The sequence below is a fragment of the Coturnix japonica genome, chromosome 6, assembly GCF_054131305.1.
Source record: "Coturnix japonica strain WE chromosome 6, WE-NBRP24, whole genome shotgun sequence".
In the NCBI taxonomy this organism is placed as follows: domain Eukaryota; kingdom Metazoa; phylum Chordata; class Aves; order Galliformes; family Phasianidae; genus Coturnix; species Coturnix japonica.
This window is the reverse complement of record NC_140668.1, coordinates 26580094-26605169: the sequence shown is the minus strand read 5'-3', so window position 1 is coordinate 26605169 and position 25076 is coordinate 26580094. Positions and strand designations below refer to the sequence as shown.

At 35.8% G+C, this 25076-nt stretch overlaps 1 protein-coding gene across 16 annotated transcripts in view; it reads left to right on the top strand.

The window, feature by feature from the left end:
* The window catches only part of CHD9 (chromodomain helicase DNA binding protein 9), a 78420-nt gene that overhangs the window by 34998 nt on the left and 18346 nt on the right, over window positions 1-25076 (top strand). For all 16 annotated transcript variants that reach the window (XR_014947753.1, XM_032447130.2, XM_085551790.1 and 13 more), the window contains 18 exons: window positions 6151-6262; window positions 8896-9042; window positions 9696-9764; window positions 9850-9905; window positions 11069-11186; window positions 11654-11740; window positions 12802-12939; window positions 14602-14723; window positions 15609-15852; window positions 16929-17105; window positions 17931-18074; window positions 18528-18783; window positions 19573-19783; window positions 21261-21456; window positions 21949-22116; window positions 22286-22465; window positions 23195-23305; window positions 23957-24153. Coding sequence is in view for 15 of the 16 variants with exons in the window: in XM_032447130.2 (XP_032303021.2) it covers window positions 6151-6262; window positions 8896-9042; window positions 9696-9764; window positions 9850-9905; window positions 11069-11186; window positions 11654-11740; window positions 12802-12939; window positions 14602-14723; window positions 15609-15852; window positions 16929-17105; window positions 17931-18074; window positions 18528-18783; window positions 19573-19783; window positions 21261-21456; window positions 21949-22116; window positions 22286-22465; window positions 23195-23305; window positions 23957-24153 (2733 nt within the window). In the remaining variant the exon portion in view is untranslated. The remainder of the gene's footprint in view (window positions 1-6150; window positions 6263-8895; window positions 9043-9695; window positions 9765-9849; window positions 9906-11068; window positions 11187-11653; window positions 11741-12801; window positions 12940-14601; window positions 14724-15608; window positions 15853-16928; window positions 17106-17930; window positions 18075-18527; window positions 18784-19572; window positions 19784-21260; window positions 21457-21948; window positions 22117-22285; window positions 22466-23194; window positions 23306-23956; window positions 24154-25076) is intronic.

The window sequence follows — 25076 nt, the reverse complement described above, 5'->3', positions numbered from 1 at the left end:
TCTGTTATTTACCACCCCAACTTCCTAAAGCCCCAGCAGCATGCTGTCAGGCAGCGTGGTCAAGTAATCAATGTGGAACAGGTAGCTGAAGAATCAGTACTCAGATGCTGTTAGGGAAACATGAAGTGAGTCTTCTGGAGCCACTTATTACACACTGTAAAGAACTTATATAGATGCATAACTGTCCAACGAAGTATATTGCTTGTGGACATCCACGTGCATTTTTATGAGTACTTTCATGTGGTGTTACCTTGTGCTAACACTATATCTTTTCTAATGCATGTACTTTTACTAATAAGGTGTCAACTGTTTAGCAAGAATACATACTGCAGTGATTTTGAAAAAATGAGTGCTAATTGCAAGAAGACCCGGATGTTTGTTTGAAAATAATCCTATGAGAGTGTTTACTATGCCAATATAACAGTTGATCTTATGTAAGTACAATACTTACTATAGGATGGCTAAAACTGTCTACTCAGAGGTGGTTAAACAACTACGTGGCTACAAATTTTTCACAAAACTTGTTTACCTAAAATCCAGTAACGAATAAGGATTTAAGGAGACTAAACACCTTCTAATAAAGATATATTGTTATCTCACATTCTTAGAAAAATTATTTTTAACTAATGGAAGCACATGCTGCAAATTGCAATAACAAAATAGGATTAGGATTTTAAATGTGTGGGTAGTTGCATTCATTTTCCTTGTTATCTTAAAATACAGCTCCCTCTGAACCTTGAGAGGAAGTTTTATCATGTTGAAGTAATACTTTAGAAGGCAGAAGTACTTTCCTGGGTAAGAAGGAGAAGGGAGAACTTGAATTTCATGAAATCCTTGGGATTTTTTTTGGAAATTAAACTTTTTTGTAATCTGTTGAAAACTGGGAGAAAAAAATACTGAAGGTTAGCAATTAAAAAAAAACAAAAACAACAACTAAGTTTTATGTGTAACTGTTGCTTAAATGCAAGCATGAAACCTTAAGTCAGTAAAAAGTCATTAAAAGATAATAAAATATAAAAAGTAAGTTTATGGCAGTTGAAAGTTGTTTGTCAGCTGTAGTTCTTTTATGAGCAGTGAAACCATCAGCTTTACGGACAGTGATGGTATACACTAAAGAAACAAATGAAGTGCACGATTAGCTGTAGTGAAGAACTTTCATGAATGCATCGGGCTTTCCTTTTAAAAGGAGTTTGGCTGTGACATGTCATCCCAGCAGAGCACCTTTCTGCTCTCTGGAGACGTTTGGAACTGACAGTAACGGTTACAGGTCAGCTCCGTTGGGATGCTGAGAGCCAGGCTGGGGCAAGGAGCTGTGCCTCTCAGAGGGGCTGAAGTCAGGCTCGTTGTTCAGGTGACCTCTGCTTGCTTTTAACCTGATCTTTCACATCCTCTCTGTTATCTAACAGGGCCTATTCAACAGGAGTCTGAGCGTACCTTCTCTAGTCAAACAGCTGTTCATTATTTGGGTTGGGCTCGCAGCCATTGCTAGTGTGTAGTGTGGCCTGTGCTGCTCTTGAGCAGGATTTAGAGTTAGTGATCCAGCTGTGAAAAGGATACGCTCTGCCTTGCTGAACTGGCAAAGTGGAACTGGCACGCTAGTTGCTGAACAGACTTTTATCCCATGGCTTGAGCCAACGGTTTCTATTTAAAAAGTCTGTGTTTAGATGTAATGTGACACAGCTTTCCTGGCACTGGGCAGCCCTCGTCTAGGGTCACGTTTTGGCTACTGTGTGCCTGGGCACAGGGGAGATGGCATGATTTCAAATGGGTTTTTTTTTTCTCACTGATTAAATTGGTTTGCCTTTGGGAGTTCATGTTAACTGTTCACATTTTCTGTCACAGTTCATTTGAGATCTACATATAGAGAAAGTTTATAGCATAGTTCATTCTGATATATCACAGTTAGTTATGAATTAGTGCCAATTATTTTCTAGGCAGGCTGTATTTTCTTTCTGAAGTTTCCACTTAAGATTGTTAATCCTCTGACCTGTTCAAGTCAAAGAAGCAAGGCCTGTGGCTTCAGTCCACTGGATTCAAGACCTAGTAAAGTTCTGTGCTGTAAAGAAAGGTAAAGATAAATGAGTGATTATTATTATTATTATTATTATTATTTACTAAGGATGTTGTAAGCATATGACAAACTATTAGCAGTGTAAGAATGCGTGTATAATGTATTTAGGGTTACCAAATGTGTCTCCAGCTACCTTCAGATGTTGATTACTGATCAACCTAATTCTTTACAATTAAGTTACTTTACTATTTTTGTGAGGAATTCCAAGCCACCTTTCATATGCTATTTAGCAAGGCACATTAAGGATTAGGAATCTAAACACTTAATGTTTTGCTTAGAGCTTCTAATGACTTATAAGCTTTATGAAATGTTTATGATCTCAGTTCATCCATTTAAGGTGATAGATTTTTTGGTTTAAGTACGTCTTTTACCACTTTTATATAAGGGTTTGAAGAGTTATGAATTTGTGAACATTCTGTTGTTCAGAAAAGTAGATTGGCATTTAGATTATATCGCTCTCAAGTATTCCCACCTACTCAAACACAAAATTAAATATCACGGCCCTGATGAAAAGCAACAGCTCTGCATTAGTGATATAAAGGGTGATATCATTAGACTACCTAGTCTTTAAAAATAAATAACTAAATAAATCCCCCTCAGGCATTCGGAATTAGACGTACAGAATTAAATCCAGAGTGGTAGCCCTTGAATTCCCAGGTATCAGAAATGGTTTTAACATTTGATGTGCTAAAGGAATAGTTATGGATGCCAGTAGAAAATCTTTCTTTCTGAGGTGGTCTGAGTCCTTCCTAACACCAGTTCACAGCACTTCTGCTACTGTGAAGGAGGAAGAAATGGGAAACCATTCTCCTGTTCTGCTGATGTGCTGATCTTGCTAAGTACAAGAAATTGAAGGGAATTTCCCAGAAATCAGACATTGTGGATTGTCTTACTGTATGATTGATGTAAGTCAGACAAATGCTGGATAACAGATCTGTGCATAAGTGGAAGAGATCTTGTTGAATCTTTTTATTCTATTAGGTCTTAACCCTGTATTTTCATGACTTTAGAGGGCACAAATGTAATATTTTATCATCCTCCTGGGATGTGTTTGCACATACTGAGCCACAACTCCTTGTCATAGTTTCCTCTGCTCCCAAACTCAATTTTTGATGCATCACTTGTGCTTAAATGATGTAATCTTAAGTCTGCTAATTACTGCAAAATATTTGAATGCAAAACACTCTGGTCTTGTCAGGAAAATAACTAAACATATATTTTTTTTTCTTGCATTATGATTCCACATTCTGTATGAGCTTGAAATGGCTGCTTGTTCCAAGTAAGACTAGATGACTGTTTAAAAAAAATCTGTCTGTAATCCAAAAGTTATTAATTAGAGATATATTTGGAGGAGGAGACAGTGGGTAACATTAGGGTGTTAGTATTATTTATTAAACATATGCTGAAATGATGAGAGCAGCTGTTTTACTACCAATATATCTCCCATTTGAAGAGGATACACAATCTTGTCAGGGAGATATCTGCATTTTATTTTGCTAGTAGAATTTTTAAAGGTTTTAGTGATTAAAAACACTAATGCTTTAGTTCTATTACTGGTAATTTAATAAAATACTTAATAATTTAATAATAAAAATATTTGGAAGGTGGCTTTTCATACACTAATAACCAGTTATATACCACTTCTCTGTTTTAAGAACTAAAAGTGATGTATTAAAGGTATGCTTTGGAAGTCAGGAAGCTGCTGCTCTTTCTTACGTGCCTAATACGTATTGGCTGTTTCCTTTCTTCTCTAATACTTCCTCATGTTCAGTGTTTTGAAGGCTTCTTCCTAATTTTAAAGCTCCCAGAAGTGCTGACAACTCTGTGGTCGTGTTGTTCCCCTAGCAGAAGGAAGGGGAACGAACCAGGTTCTAACTGGCTGTTAGTCTGTAAGGAAGAAGTTACAGTGTCCAGAGATCTACTCCTCAAATGGTGGTGCTTCGAGTTTTGTATACCTAAAATACTTTAGGAGTTATGTGCTAAGGATGAGAAGTAATAATGGCTCCTGAAGTGGCTTCTTCTTGGTCTTTTCCATTGGTGCAAGTTTCTCATCATTTTTATTTTACTACTTTTTCTCCTCCTTCTCTATAAAAAAAAAGTGTTGAATTAATCTGCCTTACCAAATCATTATATTTCTCTATTACATAATAAGACACTTTAAAAAGGCAAGTGAAAGTGAAATTGGAATGGAGTCTAGTGATATGATTTATTCTGATGCTGCAGTGTGCTGTTTCCTTTTCACGGAAACAGAAAGATAGTTGCTGTTCAGAACAGTTTGTTTCAGCTTGGCAGAAGGGATGGTAGCCAAGTATCTTTATGCTTTCCTGCAGAAATTTACAAACTGGCAAAGCAGCTTGTTCTCAGTCAAAAAAAAAATCTCTGAATCGATCCAGTTTACAGGCTTCTTAAAATCCTTGTTTTCACGTAGCACATTTTGTAATACGTTTTTGGCCAAAATACGAGCAGATTGCATTCTTACCAATAGAAATGCCTGACTTTAGCACCATGCTGTCATTCAGCAACTTCTGATATCAAAGAGCATTGTGGTTCTGGGTGCTGGATCGGAAAGAAGCAGAACTGGGCATGTATTCCTCTCATTGGCATCATACCCACAGAAAGGAAGAAACATTCACAGCAGCAACATGAAGGGAAGATGTTAAGAAGATATCAGGAAAATGCATGTGAAGAGAAGCACTGGAGGTAGGAAATGGAAGTTGAAGAGAGAGACTGATGAAGAGGTGAACACACGGGGACCAGAAGTTAGTTTTGAATAGGCAGCTCTGCAAACAAGCAGATCTGTTGTCATGCTTATCGCACGTTCATCAGGTGTTTGCTGTGAAGTTCAGTTTGTACTGAGTCAAAAAAGATGGATGTAGATAATGCTTTTTTTTATTTTTTGAAGTGTTCCACTGAATGTAACCTAATGGCTAACTACTGAAAACACTGTGAAAACATTGGTTTTTACCAAGGTCTGTAATCTTATGAAGGTCTACCATGTTATTTAATCTATCCATAATGATTTGGTAACTTTTCATTTTGTTTGTGGACTGTTAGTTTGGTTGTCATGAACATCTGATAATTCTCTTATCTGAACTCTTCTGAAAAGAAACAAATGAGGAAATTGTTTCAGCCAGCACTTTCTCTTTGATGGCTTTCCAGGTGGACAATATTTGGTGCTACTTTGGGATTAAACACTTCAGTTATATGAATAAAATTTAGTGCCTTGTGCTTAACTGGTTCTGTAAAATGGTAGAGACCGTTTGTGTTGTAACAGTTCTCTCATGTCTGTTATGCAAAAGTGATAATTAGATGCCACGTGAAATATATATTTTTTAAGAGTAGTGGTTGGCACTTTTTGAATATAGAAAGGAAATATTGATAGATAAAACAGATTATTTTGATGTCATAATTTTAGCATAACCGTTCAGTCTGAACTGAAAAATCAATAGTGCTTTTTTAATTAGAATTGAACTAATTTCTTCAGTACAGTGTTCTTAGATATCTGTGTTTTGAATATGGCTTATTGTGATTTTTTTTTTGAAGTCAAACAAAGTGGTACAGTTTCCTCTTATCTGTGCACTGACTGACTTGCACATACAAGCTACACATGTCAGGCAGCTTTGAATGATTTTAGATTGTTGTCCAGATGATTTTTAAAATCTAAATGAGAAGACGTTTTACAATGAGAAGCTGTTTGAATTCAGTTATTTACTGTCATCGTCTGCAGATGATAATTGTGCTAATTTCATCTGTGTAGTTTCCTATTGTCAGTCTAAATTTTAGATTGTATGTCTCAAACATTTGCTTATAGATTTATCATATTTGATAGAGAGAAGTTTGAGATGAAGCTAACTGCTTACCTGTGGAGAAACTCACTGACAGGAGAATAAAATGCTTACTGTCAGGTCATACCATTCTGTTTTGTGAAGTGTTTTGTATTTTTAAGGGAGTGGGACTTCCTGATTTTTATAGTAACAGGAATTGAGGGTATTGCTTATGGGTTTGGCATTGTTTTTAAGCTTGAAATAAACTGGTATATAACATTCATTTAGATGCTTTTTTTTTTCCCCCCCTAACAGAAAGCTAATCATCACACTGGGTAAGAAACAGAAAAGAAAAAATGAATCTTCAGATGAATTGTCTGATGCTAAGCAGACTCCACAGAAGCCATCGAAAGATGAAGATTCACAGGTAAGTGATCAGAATTGTTCCTTCTTAAAATTGTATTTGTCTACAGGTTTTCTTTTTCCCATCTCTCCAGTGAGTTCTATTTCTTTTTTATATGGTGGCAGTTGACTGCCTCTTTCTGTCACTCATGTCTGTCTCTCATAGATAGCAAGCCTTTTGTTACTGTTTCATCATGCCAGTATCCATGAGGACTGCTCTGAAAGTAATGCAACCTAATTTTTGATGTTGGCCCACAACATCAGAGGCAGGTGTGATGGTGGTATGGCAGTAGAAGTTCCATCTTCCCATCAGTATATTGTTACAGATGCTCTTTGCATCTGTTGTAGTTTCCATGGAAACAAATAGAGGAAGCATTACTTTCAGAGCAACCAGTGTGGAACACAGCTGAAGGAAGTGCAGGATTGAAAGTTAAAGTGGTAGTCATTCTTTTCAGGAAGGTCTCCCTTTAACTTTTATTCACTGTTTTAAAAAATAGCCCTGGTATAATCATTTGCAAAATTCATGTACAAGGAAGTATGAACTGTGTAAGTGATTGTATCTTATTCATATGCATATTAGTAACAGAATTGTAACTCTCTTCCTTTGGGCAGATTCCATTAAAATGTAAGATTTCATTCAATGTGCGGGTTTTTATTCTGTGGCGATTTCATTGAAGGGAGCTGTAATCAATGTTTATAATAAGTTGCTGAGTAAAAATTAGTTGTATGATCTGATGATAATGTCAGATAATAATCTTTGAATGCAGAGCTGACCTTCAGTATTTTGCAGGCGATGATGATGGGGGGGGGAAGGGATCAGAAGCCATTTCCAGGAATGGCTTTCTATTAATCTAGGTGATAAAGTGCCTTAGGTAAAGGTTACTAGGAAGGGAGCATAGAATGATTTATTCCTCAGGGTATTTGTCTTATTATGGAAGGCCTGTTTAGTAGATGTAAAAAGAAGAAGAAAGTGGTTTCACGTTCTTAAGAACCATAGGTTACCAATTAAAATCCTGTTGTCACATAAATATAGACTTGTGGGTCAACAGCTGTAATTCAGAAGAATGGAGATCTTTTCTTTTTAGTTTCTGATTTGCCTTTTTTGCTATTTTAGTTTTAGTATTAAATAATTCTTGCATGAGGGGAAAAGAGTGATGATATTGAGGGGTATCACAGAAAGAAAAGTATTGTGCTGCTGAATGCCACTTACTACAGCTCTGTGTACCTGCAAAGGGGCTGGAGAGAAGCAAAACAAGAACATCTGTTTCTTTCCATCGTTCTCTGCTCTAATTCATTCTCTGTTCAATTTTTCAACATGGTCATAATTTTCCTATTGCAAGTAGCTTTCTGTTTCTAAACCCATGGGAGCAGTAGTTTTAGGTTATTCTCCCTAATTCATTTGGTATGCTCAGTTTCTCAGTAAGCATATTCCTTAAGTATGTTGATTTATTTTGCACATCAGATCTTTCTATTTATTTTTCTTACGACCGTATTTCTCAGTTAAGGAGTTAAGGAAGTAATTCAGCATTTCTCAAACAAAAGAGATTATATATTAACATTGGAGATCATATGTCTGCTGATGTTTTATTAATCATTTCATACATTAAGTAAAGACATGTTAAAAAGCATTTTCAGGCTTTCTTAATACCTCAGTAGGTTTTAAAAACTTCAACAGCTACTTAATGAGTAAAACTTGAATGTAGCTCTTTAACCTCCTGTTCTTAATTCCTACATCATTTTGCATTGCTCCTATTAACTAGCATTTCTTAATAAGAATGTTCCCATTGTTGTTTTAAACTGTAGCGTGACATTTTAGTTTATATCTGAAGTTTATTTTTACGTTAAATCCCCCCATCACACCACCCTCCCCTCAGCCTCCTCGCACACTTTTTAATGGTGAATAGCTAGTTTAGTTGCTTTGTTGTTGAAAGTGGACTGTTTCGCTGTCCTAGCATCTCCAGGAGAGTGATCTGATGCTCATTCTTTGATACTATACTGTGTTGCATATACTTTACTACTACTCTACCTTACTAAAACACTTCTGAAGTTGTTGTTAAAGTGTAGCAAGGCCTTTACCAGGCACCTGCCAGACCAAGGGTTGAACTTAACAGCCAGGAAGAAAGTTCCCTTTCTGATCGTGTTGTTACTTAATATCTGCTCTGCAGAAACCAGTGTAACAACAGGGATGTCCGGTTTTGTTCTATTCACAATTTTTTCTTCTTCAACTGACTAACTGTACTGAAATTGCCAGTGGGTTTTCCTAAACAAAAATATGCTTTGCTGTGTAGCTCGCTATAATGAAATTAATTAAAAGAAACTGGTTTACTTTGCAGATTATATTTCTCAGTGCTCTAAAGCTATTGAAATACTGATGCTTCCTTATTGGAGATTTGCTATATATCTGGATGTTCTGTGATCCCTTTAGAACTCTGAAATTAGAAGTATCAGATATTCCTATGAAAAACATTATGGAAAAAAATAGAGTCTAATTGTTTCAAAATAATATTTAGTGGCTACTTTTTCTGTGGTTCACATGCCTGGTACTTTCCATCACATGTTGGCCTTTGGTTTTTGGTTTAGCTTAAGTATTCCAAAATTGGCAATCTGTGTTAGGGAGATGTTTGGTGCAGCCTCTTAGCTTTCTTCTACTCCATGCAGAAGAGAAGATCAAATCGTCAAGTTAAAAGGAAAAAGTATGCTGAAGAAGGAGAAGGAAAGCAATCAGAAGAAGATGCTAAAGCTTCTGCAAAAGTCAAAAAGAATCCTGCTCCTTTACCTGCCGAGCAGCCCTTACAATTATTTGTGGTGAGTAAAATCTGCCTTGGTGTTCAGTGTAAATCTATGTTTGACACATGCTGGGTTGTTTTCATTTTCCTGATTTGTTTAACCTGTCTTCCAGAGTTCTTGCTTCTCCATCTTTGTGTAATGAAGGTCAGAGTGTGTCCACTGCATTAGAATAATGTAACAGGGTAAAAACAATAAGTCTGGTTTTGGAGAGCATTGGAATCACCACTGCTTGTAAAGGAAATTTATATGACAAGTGGGTGTGGAGTCTGATGCTCTTTTAATTGTGCTTCTGCATAGAGTTCTCTCTATAAATCTAGTAAGCATGCATTTTAAGGTTAAATATCTGGAAGATTTTGGTTTAGCATGGGAATGTATTTTACAGCCTGAATAGTACCAATCAAATATCAGTTGAATGAAAAAGACAATCATATTCATGTACTTTTTTCCTTAAAGCAGACATGCATACATTCAAGGAGGAGCAGATATATTCACCATGTTTGAAATTTCTCTACTGGCATGATAGGGACTGCTGCCTTTGAAAGTTGTAGTTACCGTTATTGTGCATCTTTTAACAAGCCATTCTTGCTGATGAGGCTTTTAAGCCTGATATGGTTGAAAAATGGGCATTTACTGGTGTTTATAATGATGGCGTTGTTTTTTTATCTTTATAGGAAAATCCAAGTGAGGAAGATGCAGCAATTGTAGACAAAATCTTATCCTCTAGGATAATAAAGAAAGAAGTAAGTGATTGTTGTGGGATGAAATTATATATTTTAAAATAGGTTTTACTTCATCATTTACATTTCCCCTGAATTTCTTTCTTAGATATCTGCTGGGATGACAGTAGAAACAGAAGAATTTTTCGTAAAATACAAGAACTAGTAAGTATTACCAAGCTGTTGAATGAAGTGTGGACTGTATTCATATACCAAAGTTTTGTGATACTGGTGGACGATTTATGACCAGTTTTTGTCATTTTTCAGATTTCTCTTTGCAAACTTAAAATTGTTAAAAAATCTTTGTTATGTTATGAATAATAATCGGCAAGTTAATGCTATTCTGAAACCTGCTTTGACCAGTAAGCTGCCAGCTGTAGTTGCCAAAAGAACAGAGTTTTTTGAGAATGTTTATTTATTAAATTCAGCAGGGGCTACGTTGCCTGAGGCTAAGTTTAATTTCATGAATTTAAATGAGCTGTTTTTAGATTTACAGTGTCGGGCATTTAGAAGAGGCTGGTGTAGGTGTCACTTTCTTTTTTGAAAAAAGCTTTTCTAGTTATAGAAATGAATTTACATCAGAAGCAGGAAGTAAGGAATGGCTTTTTCTGTATTTTCTTTTCCCCCATTTCATACCTGTCTTCTGTCTAGCTACTAGATCTGACTTCAGAAAGGTTCACTTGAGGTACAGTTAGTTAGTACAGCTACCATTGAAAGTGGTGCTCATGCTTCCTTCTTTCCTGTCCCTGCTCCTTCGTGCTTTTCCTCTTAGATGATTTGATTGCACTCTGCTTTCTGATGTGGGCTCTGCTGCTGCTTATGCCCCTCACTGATTGTTTAGATCAGTTCAGCTAAACAGTAATACACTTGAAGAGATGCTCAAGTTAAGTACGTGGAAAAAGTTAAGTCCAGTTGAGTACTTCTATCTCTGAAGGATATTCTTAGTTATTTTTTTGTTGCTCCTTACATCTCTGGATTTATGGATATTTTCTGATAAAATGTCAGAATTTGAACTTAAGCTCACTTTTAACTTCCTTGCTTTTGTCTCAGGCCACATGAAATCTGTGAGTCTTGAGAGTTCTGTGGATGCTAGACAAAAAAAAAAACACTGCCCTAACTAGTTGCATATTTGGAAATTAATAGATAATATGGTTATTTAGAAGAATAAATCTTTAGTTGTTGCAGTGAATTCTGTCTTAAATGGTAAAATATTCTCCCATTTGAATGAAATTTTGGTTTATAAACTGAATTATTTTAACTGTATGTTAAAAATAGATAGTAAGCCATGGCTTACATTAATATATTAATGTTAATCTCTATAATTTTAGCTCTTATCTCCACTGTGAGTGGGCCACAGAACAGCAGCTTTTAAAGGATAAAAGAATCCAGCAGAAAATAAAACGGTTCAAACTAAGGCAAGCACAAAGAGCTCACTTTTTTGCAGATGTGAGTATGAAACACACAATTAAAATAGAAGTTATGATGAATATTTGTTACTAAAATACAACATCTGAATGCTGAGAAATAAAATCTAGCCATTAGGACTGGGTTTGCATTGCAGTGGGGGTTGTTTGTTTAATGTAATTGTCTGAGCAGGCCTTCTGGAGTCACTGAACTAACCTAGCTTGAATGGCTTATTAAATAGTGGATTATTGGGGTAACTTTCCAGGTGGTAATGAAGGAAAGATTATTTTATCATGGCTAGGTTCTCCAGTATGTAAACTTCCCAAGACAAAACTTGATGACTAAATAAATTCATTTAGGGGAGGGGTTGTGGTTTGCAAAGCATCAGTAGTTTCCAATGATCAAATTCATTCATGATCACATTTTGTCTATGATGAGACCAAGTCCCAGCATGTACCAGCTTCTTTTTTTTCCCCTCTCTCTACTGATTTATTAATCTTGCATTGCAGATGGAAGAGGAACCTTTTAATCCTGACTATGTTGAAGTAGACCGGGTATTAGAAGTCTCTCTTTGTGAAGATAAAGACACTGGTGAGGTAAGCATATCTCAAAGCATGTCAAGATAATGTAACTGACTGGTAATAGTATTTCTAGCAGATTTCAGAGTTAACACATTCATGATTTTGTCGTGATTTTAATCCTGAATCATATTTTCTTTGATCCACACCAGTCTTGCCATTACTTTGCAATGGTTTTTTTTGTTGTTGTTGTTGTTGTTTTTTTTGAGATAGAAATCACAGCTCAGTGGCTTTGCTTTTTACTAATATGTAAAAGTAGAAGTCACTTATGTGGTTGCTGATGCAAAGGTGAGCTGTGTTAATTAATGTGTGTGTTGAGACAAAAGACTGGTCCTGTCTGTCAGGTGGTGACAAGGCGTCACTGTGGAAAAAGGCAAAAGAAGGCAAGAAATAAGTATCTTTTGTGGTTCCCTCTTCCTCTCTCACTCTACCCACAGGCTTTTGACAGTTAGCAATTGAGAAGCCACTAGTGGGCTTTGTCCTCAGTGTTTAACAAATATGTTAAACATATTTAACATGTATTTTGGCTGCTCCTAAAGTAATGCCTTATATTTTATAGTTTTGGCCCAAAATGTAAAAGGTACTTCCCATCAGTAGTCCATTATGTTTTGTTGCCATGTGACTGATGGCAGCAGAGGGGCAATCTGACAGGTTGGTGTCTGACTTGGAAGTGCAGATGAAGCAAAGGTGTGTCACTGAATTCCTCAGTGCTGAAAAAATGGCACCTGTTGACATTCATTGATGCTTGCTTAACATTTACAGAGACCAAACAGTGAGTGTGAGCACTGTGAGGTGATGGGTGGTGTGTTTTGGCAGTGGTGATAGCAACATAAAAGACTGATCACATTGTAGATAAGTTTGCAGATGTTGGTAAGCAGGATTAAAAAGTACTCCGGTGTTCTACAACAGTTAGAAAAATATAAGAACCCAAGGATAAATACACATATTACTCAGAAAGTATTATAAATGTATTTTTCTTTGCAGGTATAGCCCATAAGTTAGTTGCTTGTGTAGTAAGGTATATTAACAGTCTGTATACTAAATTAAAAGCTGATAACATTCAGAATTTTCTTCTGCAGCCTGTTGTTTACTATTTAGTAAAATGGTGTTCGTTGCCATATGAAGACAGTACGTGGGAGCTGAAAGAAGATGTAGATCAAGCAAAAATAGAAGAATTCGAACAATTGCAAGCTTCCAGGCCTGACTCAAGGAGACTGGTAAAATTATGCCTAATTTACTTGTCTGTCTTGGCAAATGCAGTTTTTCTCCTCCCCACTGTATACTTCTGTGTTGAAATGTAAGACTTGCTGATATTCTGTGTGAAGGATTTGTGAGCTTTGTTACCTAAGGATAATATTTTCATCTAAATCATTTTTCTCTTTAAAAAAAAAAAAAAAGTTTGGAGATAATATGAAGCATTATAACTTTCTAAGCTTTTAACTAAGTGATGAGAAACACATTGAAAAAGGCTGTTATAGAATCTAAGCACCATTAAGATGAGGAGAAAACAGAATAAAATATAATCATCATCCTCTTGCAGAGACCTTGTGCTTTAGCTTGAAGTCTTGTGCTTTTGCACTAAAGGAAGTTGACAAGCAGGCCTGTCAAACAGATTCCATAATTACTTCCTGCTTTCATTTTTCTTCTTTTAATAACGAGATAGCTGAAAGGAAGAAAAATACATGTAACAAGGAAATGCGTGTTGTCTTTAAGTTATCAATCTTCTGTCTCAGAGTAGGAGGGGGAAAAAATACTACTTCTATTTAAAGTCCTGTATTTGTCACTGTCGTTGCTTATTCTGACTTAAGACATTGGAGTGGTACACCACACATGTTCTAATTATTTATTTTATGTAACTGAATATGAACAGTATTTTAATTTGTAGGATTTTTTTTTAATCTTCTTTTATCTGCAAATAATGACAGTAGTCACAGCTAACCTCTTCAGATTATGTTTTTCATTTTTCTGGTATTTATTTAAAACCTTGCCATTTTGGCATTTGAGAAGGCCTTGATAACACATCTCTGTTACCGTACTTGACCTGGAGACAAAACAATTATTGAAATGCAGCTGTACTACTGGTAGCCATGTCAGGATCAGCAACAAGTATTTTTTATTCCAGGCCCTAGCACATACAAGGAATTATTCGCTGACAGCAGCCCTGCCAGCAGGAGTGTGGCTCTTCCTGGCATGGGGGGAATGGGCAGATGCTTGCTGTTGTTGGAGGGGAGGAGGCCACAGCTACTGGGAGGGAAAGCAACTCCTGCTTGGGGCGGGGGGCTGTCAGAGAATCCTGACACGAAGTACAGAGACAGAAAATTAAGTTCCAGGTTGCCAGATAAGGCTACATGAGTCAAGAGTAAATGCAATCCTGGGATATGTAATAAGTACAGCTGATCAGGAAAGATCTTACTAAAATTATTTTGCTTTAATTTGTAAGTTTGTTCAAGTCGTAACGTAGAGCTACCTGAAGAGGGTGTCTGCTGCTGGAATCCTACTTAGTTGCAGTCAAACAGCTTCATGGTTTCTTTGTTAGGTTGCCTGCTATAATCTAATTGCCAGTCTGTTGAGTGCACAAGCTTGGAGCCAGGGAGATTAAGATAATATATTTTGATACTGTTAGTCTGTTGTTTCATGTCCTTAATATTTTTATAGTATAAACTCCAATTTTAAAAGAATTAATTTAAATAGACAAATACAAATTTCAGTTTTCCACAGACTACTAGTAAGTAGTGTCAACAGTGACAGCATCCCAGTTTAAAGGCTAAGAAATTTCCTTCTAAATCTAGGTTGTTAGGCTTGAGTAAAAGTGAGTAGAAGGTTTTGGTGGAAATAAAAAGAAGTACATGCTAACCTCCATACTTGTTTTTCTTTTAAAGGACCGACCACCTCCAAACTCATGGAAGAAGATAGAACACTCGAGGGAATATAAAAATGGCAATCAGCTCAGGGAATATCAACTGGAAGGACTTAACTGGCTTCTGTTCAACTGGTACAATAGGTAAATGCATGGAATTTTTGTTAACGTAAATGTTGTAACACGAGGAGTGAATTTTACGAGGAATGAGTACTGTTTTAACTACATTTATCTTTGTTTCTCTGCTTAGAGCTGAAAAGATACAATGGAAAAAAAAAAGGAATTTCTCTTCCTTTGAAACTTTGAAAACTGTGTTTTTATCAACAGGAGTAAAAGAAAACAAAAAAGAGTCAAATTAACTGAAAATGCATTTTCAGTCATAACATTTTACTACATATAGGTGCATGATTACAAAAAAATGTTTTCAATTCTCAGTCATGCTCTCCATAGCTGTGTGAGCATGTAGGCTAACAGATTGAAGAGCTTGAATGTGTGGCTGAGTGTGAGCACCCAGTGGTACTTTCCATACTCTTTTGATTATATGCCTCAGTTTTGGTTTTGGAAATGCAGGGGAAGCTTGGCGGCGATACTTTGTTCCACCCTGTTTGTGTAAGGGTGACTGAGGTGCTTTGTATTTGTGACTTGTATGGAGTCTTTATGGATCTTTAGAAGATTCATTATGGTGTGCATACTTACAGGAAAACTGATTAATTTGAATTCCTTTAAATTGGGATAGATGTAGTCCCAAAAAAAATAACCTCATAATATTTTTCTAGGACAATCTCCTGGAACGTTCCATCCTGAGGTTTTGCCAGTGCTAAACATGATTGAAAACTGTGGTTTTGTGCATCAGTTTATTCTTTCACCAAAACCAGTGAACATATGAGTGTCTCTTGCAGTACCTCAGTTCTGAGTATTGTTTTGAACTGATATATTTGAACTTTGTTTTATAAATTGTCCTTTTGAGAAACAACTTGAGCACTGTACTTTCTTTGACCTTGATAACAAATAAATGTATTTTACTTTCAGACGAAATTGCATTTTAGCGGATGAAATGGGTCTTGGCAAAACCATTCAGTCAATTACATTCCTCTATGAAATCCTCCTGTCTGGTATAAGAGGACCTTTTCTGATCATAGCTCCACTTTCCACTATAACAAACTGGGAAAGAGAATTTCGCACATGGACTGACCTTAATGTTGTGGTGTACCATGGAAGTATGATCAGCAGGCAGATGATTCAGCAATATGAAATGTACTTCAGGGACTCCCAGGTATTGTAACATCACTTGCATGCGCTATCTTACCCAAGGCACATCACAGGTAGTAGGATTGAAAAGTACACTTTAGATTAGCTGTTACGTGTGTCTTACAGAAACTCATTTTACATCCCATTGTGTTTTTTTAAGCTTTTTATTTCTCTAAATCTTTACCATATTCTTACTGAGTAAATTTTGTGGAAGTGGTTGCAGCAGGATGTTTGGTGTTTTGGTATGCTGAGAACACTTCTACAATCAAAGAAGTGACACAAATATACACGTGGAGATTAAAGTCTATGCAGATAGTTGCAGTTGGAGGCTGAATAAGAAGAACATTAAGAAAAAAAGTAGAGCTGATTAAGCTGTTTCCTTTATATAGCTATTAATTTCATTTCTGTACGGTAAACTAGCCTTGCTTGTGTACAGTTTGCTTTTCTCTTATTTACATTGACATTATCTAATCAGATTTCAGGGTTTCTTTAGTCCTTTTATGCCTCTTTAATGTATTTTACATGGTCATACATTAAAAAAAAATCATGATATTTCTGTATTATTGGTAAAGCAGAAGTTTGTTTATAGTTAGATCAAAATAATAAGGGAATGTTTTGTTTCTCCATTGAATTGCTGTGTACGCTCTGTGGTATTGAGTGCTTATGTATTCTTTATCAGACCAGTGTAGCAGATCAAACCAGGTGCAAAGTGTTTGTTTAGCTGTCAGCTCATATTTTTTCATACCTAACTGTGTGAGTGCTGACTGTCATATTGCTGTCACATTTTGATGGGTTGACTCGTTTTTTTTTCTGTCAGTCTTACAGATTTTTACAGGATTAAAAAATGTAATATTATCTACATGCATCTACTGAAACTCTTAGCAATTCATAAGTTGTTAGAATACACTGTTGGTTAGATAATACTGAATTCCTGTTGATGTTGTATAGGTAGAAAACGTGCATAGTTAAAAATATGCATAGGTTGATGAACTAATTTATAATATAAAATCTGGTATCCACCTTAGGGTAAAACGTCAACAAAATCTGTAAATTGAGTTGATTCAATGTAACATAACAAATTTTGCATTGATGAATCTCCAGGGACGTATCGTTCGAGGTACCTACAGATTCCAAGCCATTATCACAACTTTTGAAATGATTCTTGGTGGCTGTCCAGAGCTAAATGCAATTGAATGGCGATGTGTTATTATTGATGAAGCACACAGACTGAAAAACAGAAACTGCAAACTGTTAGAAGGACTAAAATTAATGAACCTCGTGAGTAGCTGCTTTTCACTTCTGTTGTTTGATTCTGTTTGTTTTCTTTAAAAATAATACTGTAGAGTATGATAAATCACAAGCTTGTTTATGTGTCAGAAAAGACCTTTTAAGCAGTCTCTCTGTGAAGAGGCAGGTTCCTGAAACTCTCATCAAATGTATGTGTTATTGAGACCTGATAGTGGTGTGGTTTTGATGGGTTAAAAAAAGGATGCTAAGCTTTAACTGTAAGCAGAATCTATTTGTGATGATACTGTTCTAAAGTATGTTTTGATTACTATGAAGGCTTCCTTTAATATGGTCTCCTTAATCCTAAAATAGTACTATGCAACTCCTGGAATTTAAGGCAGAATTATTAACCAATCCTGCAGTCTGGATTTTGCTTGATATTCTGGGAGCTTTACAAAAAGCAACTGCTACCACGACTTAAGGTTTTTGGAGCATTACTGCAAGATGCTCCATGACTGGGTTTGGGTTCTTTTTTTTCCTAAACTTGACTTATTTTGATTCACTCATTGCTACGTGTTGTCAGAAATTATCTTTGCTTTCTGATATGTTTCTTTTCCTCACTGTGGAAAGAGGGTGATGAATTATATTCATGTGAATATTGCAGGCCAAGTTCAAGTATTTATTTATTCATTGGGGCTGAAGGAAAACAGGACTTAAAGAAAAACTAGTTGAAAATACTTTCTGTTTATCTACTACTAATCCATCTGTCTGTATGCTTAGTAAAATACAGAGCTGCTAATTTCAGGTTATGACATTTGAACATGACAGAAAAATTTTAGTGTTTGCACATAAGCCATTTTTTGTTTCTTTCTGTAGGAACATAAAGTGCTGTTAACTGGTACGCCACTGCAGAACACGGTAGAAGAGTTATTTAGTCTTCTTCATTTTCTTGAACCATTGCGTTTTCCTGCTGAATCAACGTTCATGCAAGAATTTGGAGACCTTAAAACAGAAGAACAGGTAATGCATATTGAATTAGTTCATCTTGGGTTTGAGTATTTGAGCAGGTGACTTGTAGGAGAAACTTCTGGCTTGAATCATAACTCCTACAGCATTAGCAACAGTTAGAGATTGACATGACTTGGAAAATACTCTGATAAATTTTAAAGCAGTGAATAAATTGTAGAATTTTAATTGATGTTATTTTTTACATTTTTGGATGTAAAATTCAGTAAGAGAGTAGGGAGAAGTATAAAAATTGAAATTTTCGGGCTTCATTCAGGCAGTTTGCAGGCGTGATGTTTTTGGGGTATATCAAACACTTCTTTAGTAATCTGAGGTTAAAAATAAGATGATATCCTGTCTGGAAAGCAGTTTATATAAGCTTAGAAATAAAAAGCAGTATAAATGTAAAACAAAGTAATTGAATTTAACTGCACTTTATGTGTTCCGAAAAATTTCTGTTTCATTCAGGTTCAGAAATTACAAGCTATCTTGAAACCCATGATGCTCAGGCGATTAAAGGAAGATGTAGAAAAAAAGCTGGCTCCTAAGGAAGAAACAATAATTGAAGTAGAACTAACTAATATTCAGAAGAAATACTATCGAGCAATCTTGGAGAAAAACTTTGCTTTCTTATCTAAAGGAGCTGGGCAAGCAAACGTACCAAATTTGGTTAACACTATGATGGAACTCAGAAAATGCTGTAATCATCCTTATCTCATCAAAGGTAAGTATATGTGAAATCAAAATTGTATTCAATTTTTGAACTATTTCTGCACTTTATTTAAACTACTTAAGAACTACTTAATGAGATGGAAGCATTTTTTGATAGATATAAGGAAGTTGCATGTTTGAGACCCAAAATGTGAACTTTTTTGTATGCTTTCCCAAGATATCTGTGATTATTTTATGAAAATAATATACATGTTTTTAAAAACATCATTGAGAACAGCATTTAGGGTGAACTTATAAAACATATTCTTCCTGCAGATTACATCATCTGTCTCAGTGTTTTGTGCTTTTCTCACTCTGTTTATTAGTTTTTTTCCTACTTGCAAGAAAATGCATCTGAAGTTCTTAGATCTTACTGTGTTTTCAGTCATACTGGGACTTCAGAAAACGTCTTAAAAATACCACTAATGACTCGTGTCTTACTTCAAATATCTCAGCTGTAAAAAGGACTTTTTAAATGACTTTTTCACCCAACACTTGAACAAGTTGTATTTTCCACTGTGCGATTTAGAGATACTCATCTGATTTTAGATGTTTTTTTTTTTTTTTCCCCAGTGTTGTTCTCCTTAAAAATGTAAGACTTGTTTTCAAAAAAAACCAAACCTATAGAAACAGATGTTCTTGATGAACATCAGGTCCATCCAACACTGTGTTCTGTCTCCATCAGTGGCTAACCAGGGATATATAGAGTGCAGGCATTGTTGTGTATTTTTAATAGCTTATTCCTGTACATAGAGATTTATGTAGCTTATGCCTGTAGATACTAAGAGATACTCTTTGATAGGTGCTGAAGAGAAAATCCTTGGAGAATTTAAAGAAACTTACAACCCAACTGCTCCTGACTTCCATCTACAAGCAATGATCCAGTCTGCTGGTAAATTGGTTCTTATTGATAAACTTCTTCCAAAAATGAAAGCAGGAGGCCACAAGGTCCTTATTTTCTCTCAAATGGTGCGCTGCCTTGATATTTTGGAGGATTACCTTATACATAAAAGGTAATACTGTGCATACTGTGTAGTTTATTGGTCTCAATGGGCGTATTTTTGGATGTTGTGGGCTACAGCATACCAAAAATAGTTGTGTGTTTTTTATTAACTGTATGTAATCAGTGTGATTCTGTGGTTTTGTTTCACAAAACTATTTACGTGAACTGAGCTTAACATTATGTATTTTGTATTTCTGATTAACATGCTACTTTTAACTTTATAGTAATGTTTAACAATCCAGCATGAAATGATTCCTTTTCTATAACAATATAACTGCATCTAGATTAGTATATCATGTATTTGATCAATATCATTGATATCAGAAATAATTCCTTACAGAAGGGGTTTTTAAGCATTGAAATAGGCTCCCTGGAGAGGTGGTTGAGTCACCATCCCTGGATGTGTTTAAAAACCATTTGGATGTGGTGCTCAGGGACATGATTGAGTGGAAGGTTGTTAGTTAGGGTAGTGTGGTTAGGTTGTGGTTGGACTCGATGATCTTTAAGGTCTTTTCCAACCTGAGCAATTCTGTGACTTTGTGATCTTCAAGTACAATCTTCTGAAATCCACAGAAGCTGAATCTTGCTTTATGCTACTGTTTGATTAGAAATGTTAGTGTGCACACATGGTTAGACTTGGTATTTAGCAGGATTAATGACTGTAGGAGATGGCTGCCTGCCAAATAGCCTGTGGTCCTGTAGATTATCTGCTCTCCTATTTTATGTCTGATTAGCAGAAAAATGGTTGTGAAGCTTTTTGACTAGTTGATATGCACTCAGCATCCTTTTACGGTATGTGGAAGTACTTCTTTTTTAAGCAAGACAGGCATTTTATTTGATATCTGAAGTTCTATTGGAGTCTTTGTAATTATCAAAGATAAGAGAAGAGAGTATTTTTACCCTGGGCTTCTAATTTTGCCACTTTTAGTTGAGGAAGTCAAATTCATTGATGCCTTTGATGAAAGGCAGTGAGAGGTACTGTGAAGTTCTTTTTGTTCTATTTCTCCTGCTCTTGACAAAATCAGTGTGTGGTTTGTTGAATGACAGCTCACCAAGTACTTCTTTGTAAACGTTACTTGGTTAACCCCTATCATGATTAGACAGTTTGGTATGTAATACAAAAGTACACTGACTGCTTCTGTACCACAGGCAGCAATCCAGGAATAGCACATGAAAAACTTCTAAATGTACCTGTTGAACTCCAGTTTGTAGTGCAAACTAAATGTCATGGTAATACATGTCTAAAGGCATGTATTGTCAGTTAATTGTTCCAATGAATAAAGAACTTGTCTTAAATATTTGATGTTAGGGCTTCCTGATGTGTGTTGGTAGTACAAATAAGTGAGCTCTGTTCTGACTTCTGATAATCAAAGTTAGCTGTGACTTTCATTCACTGTAAAAATAGATATGCAGGCAGGAGTTCCGTTCTACTTTCTCTTTAAATTACAAGTATTTTTGTAATTTTCTGTGCATATGACAATTTCCAGATACTTATATGAACGAATTGATGGACGAGTACGTGGCAACCTCAGGCAAGCTGCAATTGACCGGTTCAGCAAACCAGATTCTGATCGCTTTGTGTTCCTTCTGTGCACCAGAGCTGGTGGTTTGGGGATTAATTTGACTGCAGCAGATACATGTATAATTTTTGATTCAGACTGGAATCCTCAAAATGATCTGCAGGTAAATGCACTGAACATTGAGACCTGAAGAGATAAACTTGGTGGGTTAAAAGTTTGATTGCTTGGAGTATTCAGTCTCTATTTTGAACCTGCATAATTTTTAAACATTGTTCTTAAGGCATATGCTTCATGTTTACTGATGAGTGCTTTCTACCTACATAGAGGAAACCCAGATGACTTCATCGGGTTCCGACGTTCTCTTTTCAACTGTTCACTTTTCTACATGCACAGCACAATGAAGTCTGGGTTTATAAAGATTTTGGTGACATGAAAGCCAAGGCAGCACTAGAGTAATGCAGTATATAGAAATTAATTATAGTGTATGGTAAAGCAGCGAATCACGTTTAGGAATTTAAGTAAATGGCCACTTGATTTCTTTGTAAGCTTGTACTGTTATTTTTAAGCTTGTGCTTGAACAGGATAAACTGCTTGAATCTTATGCTGTCCTTAAATGAGTCTGATTTCTTACCACTCTTCACCCTTCCTTCAAAAGGCTCAAGCCCGTTGTCACAGGATTGGACAGAACAAAGCGGTGAAGGTCTACAGACTGATAACTCGTAACTCATATGAAAGAGAGATGTTTGACAGAGCAAGTCTGAAGCTGGGACTGGATAAGGCTGTCTTACAGAGTATGAGTGGAAGAGAAAACAGTGTTGGTGGTGTATGTAGACTTATTTTCTAAAAAACGTATCTCTTAATGATTAATGACTTAGCTTTTAAATTCTAACAAATCTGTAACTAGGTTGCAGAAACATAGAAATGAAGAAGAAATAAATGTCACTTCAGGGGGATTTTCCTAGGCTTTTTTGATGTGGGTTTTATTTATGCAGATCCAACAACTCTCTAAAAAAGAAATAGAGGACTTGCTTCGAAGGGGTGCATATGGTGCCATTATGGATGAAGAAGATGAGGGCTCCAAATTCTGTGAGGAAGACATTGACCAAATTTTGCAGCGGCGTACCAAAACTATCACAATTGAATCAGAAGGAAGGGGCTCCACATTTGCCAAGGTATGGAAGCAGCAAGTTGGTCTTTGACAGTATGGTTCTGTTCATGTTCTTTAAAAAAAAGGGCAGACAGAAAACAATAAAAATAAATGTATGTAATTAATACGTAAAAATGTGTTATTTATAAATATATTTAGGATCTTTTGTGTTGTGCTAATCATGGATTAAGTAAAAATCTGAAGAACCTATTAGGGAATGTGATCATCTCTATCTTTTTATCACAAGAGTTGGAAAGAATCTTTTTTTTCCCTAAAAGCAGTGTGTTAGTTTTTTAAAGACCTTCTGAAATGTAGTGTATTCAGTGCTCTCAGGCTTTGATTGTTGGTAGCTTAAATACTCCTTTGAAATTTCCCCCAAGCGAGTAATTTTGCATGAGATTAAATCCCTGAATGCTGATAAACCTCTTCAAAAGATTCTACTTTTTTCCATTCGAGTAATTGAGATTCAAACTTAGAAGCAGAACAATCTTGCTGCTTAATGTTTTTCTCTCCTGTTGGTACCTGAAAGTTCATTAGATTTTTTTCTGATTCGTTATAGGTCAGAATTGAAAAGTCTAAGGGGGAGGAGAACTTTTGAGTTACTTTGCACTGTTAAGTAACTTCTGAAGGCTTAGCAGCAACTCAGGAGATTTTGTAGGAATAAAGTTATGCAGTCTTCACAACACTGGGGCATTCAAACCCTACAGACGTCTCATGTATGCTGTTAGTACGATGTAGTTTTATTTTTTTGCAGGCTAGCTTTGTTGCGTCTGGAAACAGAACTGATATTTCTCTAGATGATCCCAACTTCTGGCAGAAATGGGCCAAAAAAGCAGAAATAGATATAGATGCTATCAGTGGCCGAGTAAGTACTGCCATATTGTAGTTTGTTTTCTTTTCAAGTATGTCCTTGCTGTTTAATTCTTAGTTAGCAATGCAGAATTTTTGGTGGTTAGTTTCTGCGTGGGTAATCAACTACTTCAGTAATTTCCTAGCTCCCTGTTGTCCCATAGATACATTATATATAGTATTTATTTATTTTTGTCTAAGATCTGAAAACAATTAGAAGCATGTAATTATTCTGATTACTTTCTTTCTCTGACTGTAAATCCCATGCTGGAATCAGCAAAATAGCTAACTGAAAGGCAAAACATTAGTTTTATAATACTGGAAGTTGTGACTAATGCTTGACAACATTCCCATGCAGTCAGTTCCATAAGGATTTTGTTGGCCTTTATTTTTACTGATAGAGACTAACATTTAGTGCAAGTATTCAGCTCAGAGGAGGTACTGAGTCTGGTTTGTTAGCAGCATGCTGGCACCATGGTACAAAACCTTTAGTTATTGTCTTAAATACCACAAAATATTATACGTGTTATACATGGGTATATTCAGTGATATCTTTGCAAAAAACCTATTAGTAAGTTACAAGGCTGTTCATTCTTGAAGTAAATTCACCTCTTTAAGAACAACTTAACAACAGCTTGTCTAAGAAGGTCTGCTTGAAATTTTGCAGAACAGCCTGGTTATTGATACCCCACGAATCAGAAAACAAACAAGGCCCTTCAGCGCTACAAAAGATGAACTGGCTGAATTGTCTGAAGTGGAGAGCGAGGGGGAGGAGAAGCCCAAACTCCGCAGACCTTGTGACCGTTCCAATGGATACGGAAGGACGGAGTGCTTTCGGGTGGAGAAAAACTTACTGGTCTATGGGTATGGTATATAGCATTCTTAGATCTAGGAAACGATAATAAGTTTAAAATGTGTTTGTATTTATGGAGTGACTTATATTGGCAGTGATAAATACAGATCTTGACTGGTTAATAAGTAAGTGTGTGTGTGTGCGTATTCCTTTTACATATAGCCTCCTTACTGTCTGATGTGATCCTTAGCATTTGAAGATTTACGACTTCTTGCAAAAGTTCTGAGTTGCAATAAAATGCATCTAATTACATAACTATAATTTTATATCTTTGCTTTTGTTGCAAGTTCAAGGTTTACCTTTTGGGGCTTTTTGCTGTAGGTACATAAATGGCTGTGTTTATAGTGTTACGTGTTACAGTATCTAGATAGAAACAAACTTATAGTAACTTCTTGTATGTGTGTGTATTAGACCACAAACTTATTTCATAATTACAGAGCCTGCATAAAGCTTTCTGATAATTTGCAGTTGAGTAAATATTAGTGAAAAGAGGCGAAAACCTTTCTGCAGAGGGGGTTAGGTTTAGTCATTACAATACAATATGGGTAGGTTCAAGACTCTGTAAGTACCTAAAACAAAAGTAATCAAAGACTTAGTAAGTGACTTGTTCGTAATTATAGAAAGTCTTGTATTTCAATGAAGTTTGAATGGGAACTGAAAATCTTATCAGTTATTTCTAACATACTTAAGTCATTTTGTAAATAAAATCTTAGGTCTTCTCTCACCCCCCTAAAAGATAAATGACTGCGTTAGTCATTATGAGTTTGCATAAGTTTTGTGTGTTAAGAGACTAAAACTATTCTTCATAGCAAGCAAATTTTGTTTAGAACAATTTTAAACAGTTTGTTGGGACACTGCTTTCATGTTCCCACTCAGTAAGTTAAGCAGAAGAAAAAAGTGGAGTTCCTTTAGGATTTTTAGCTTTCCTTTTCAA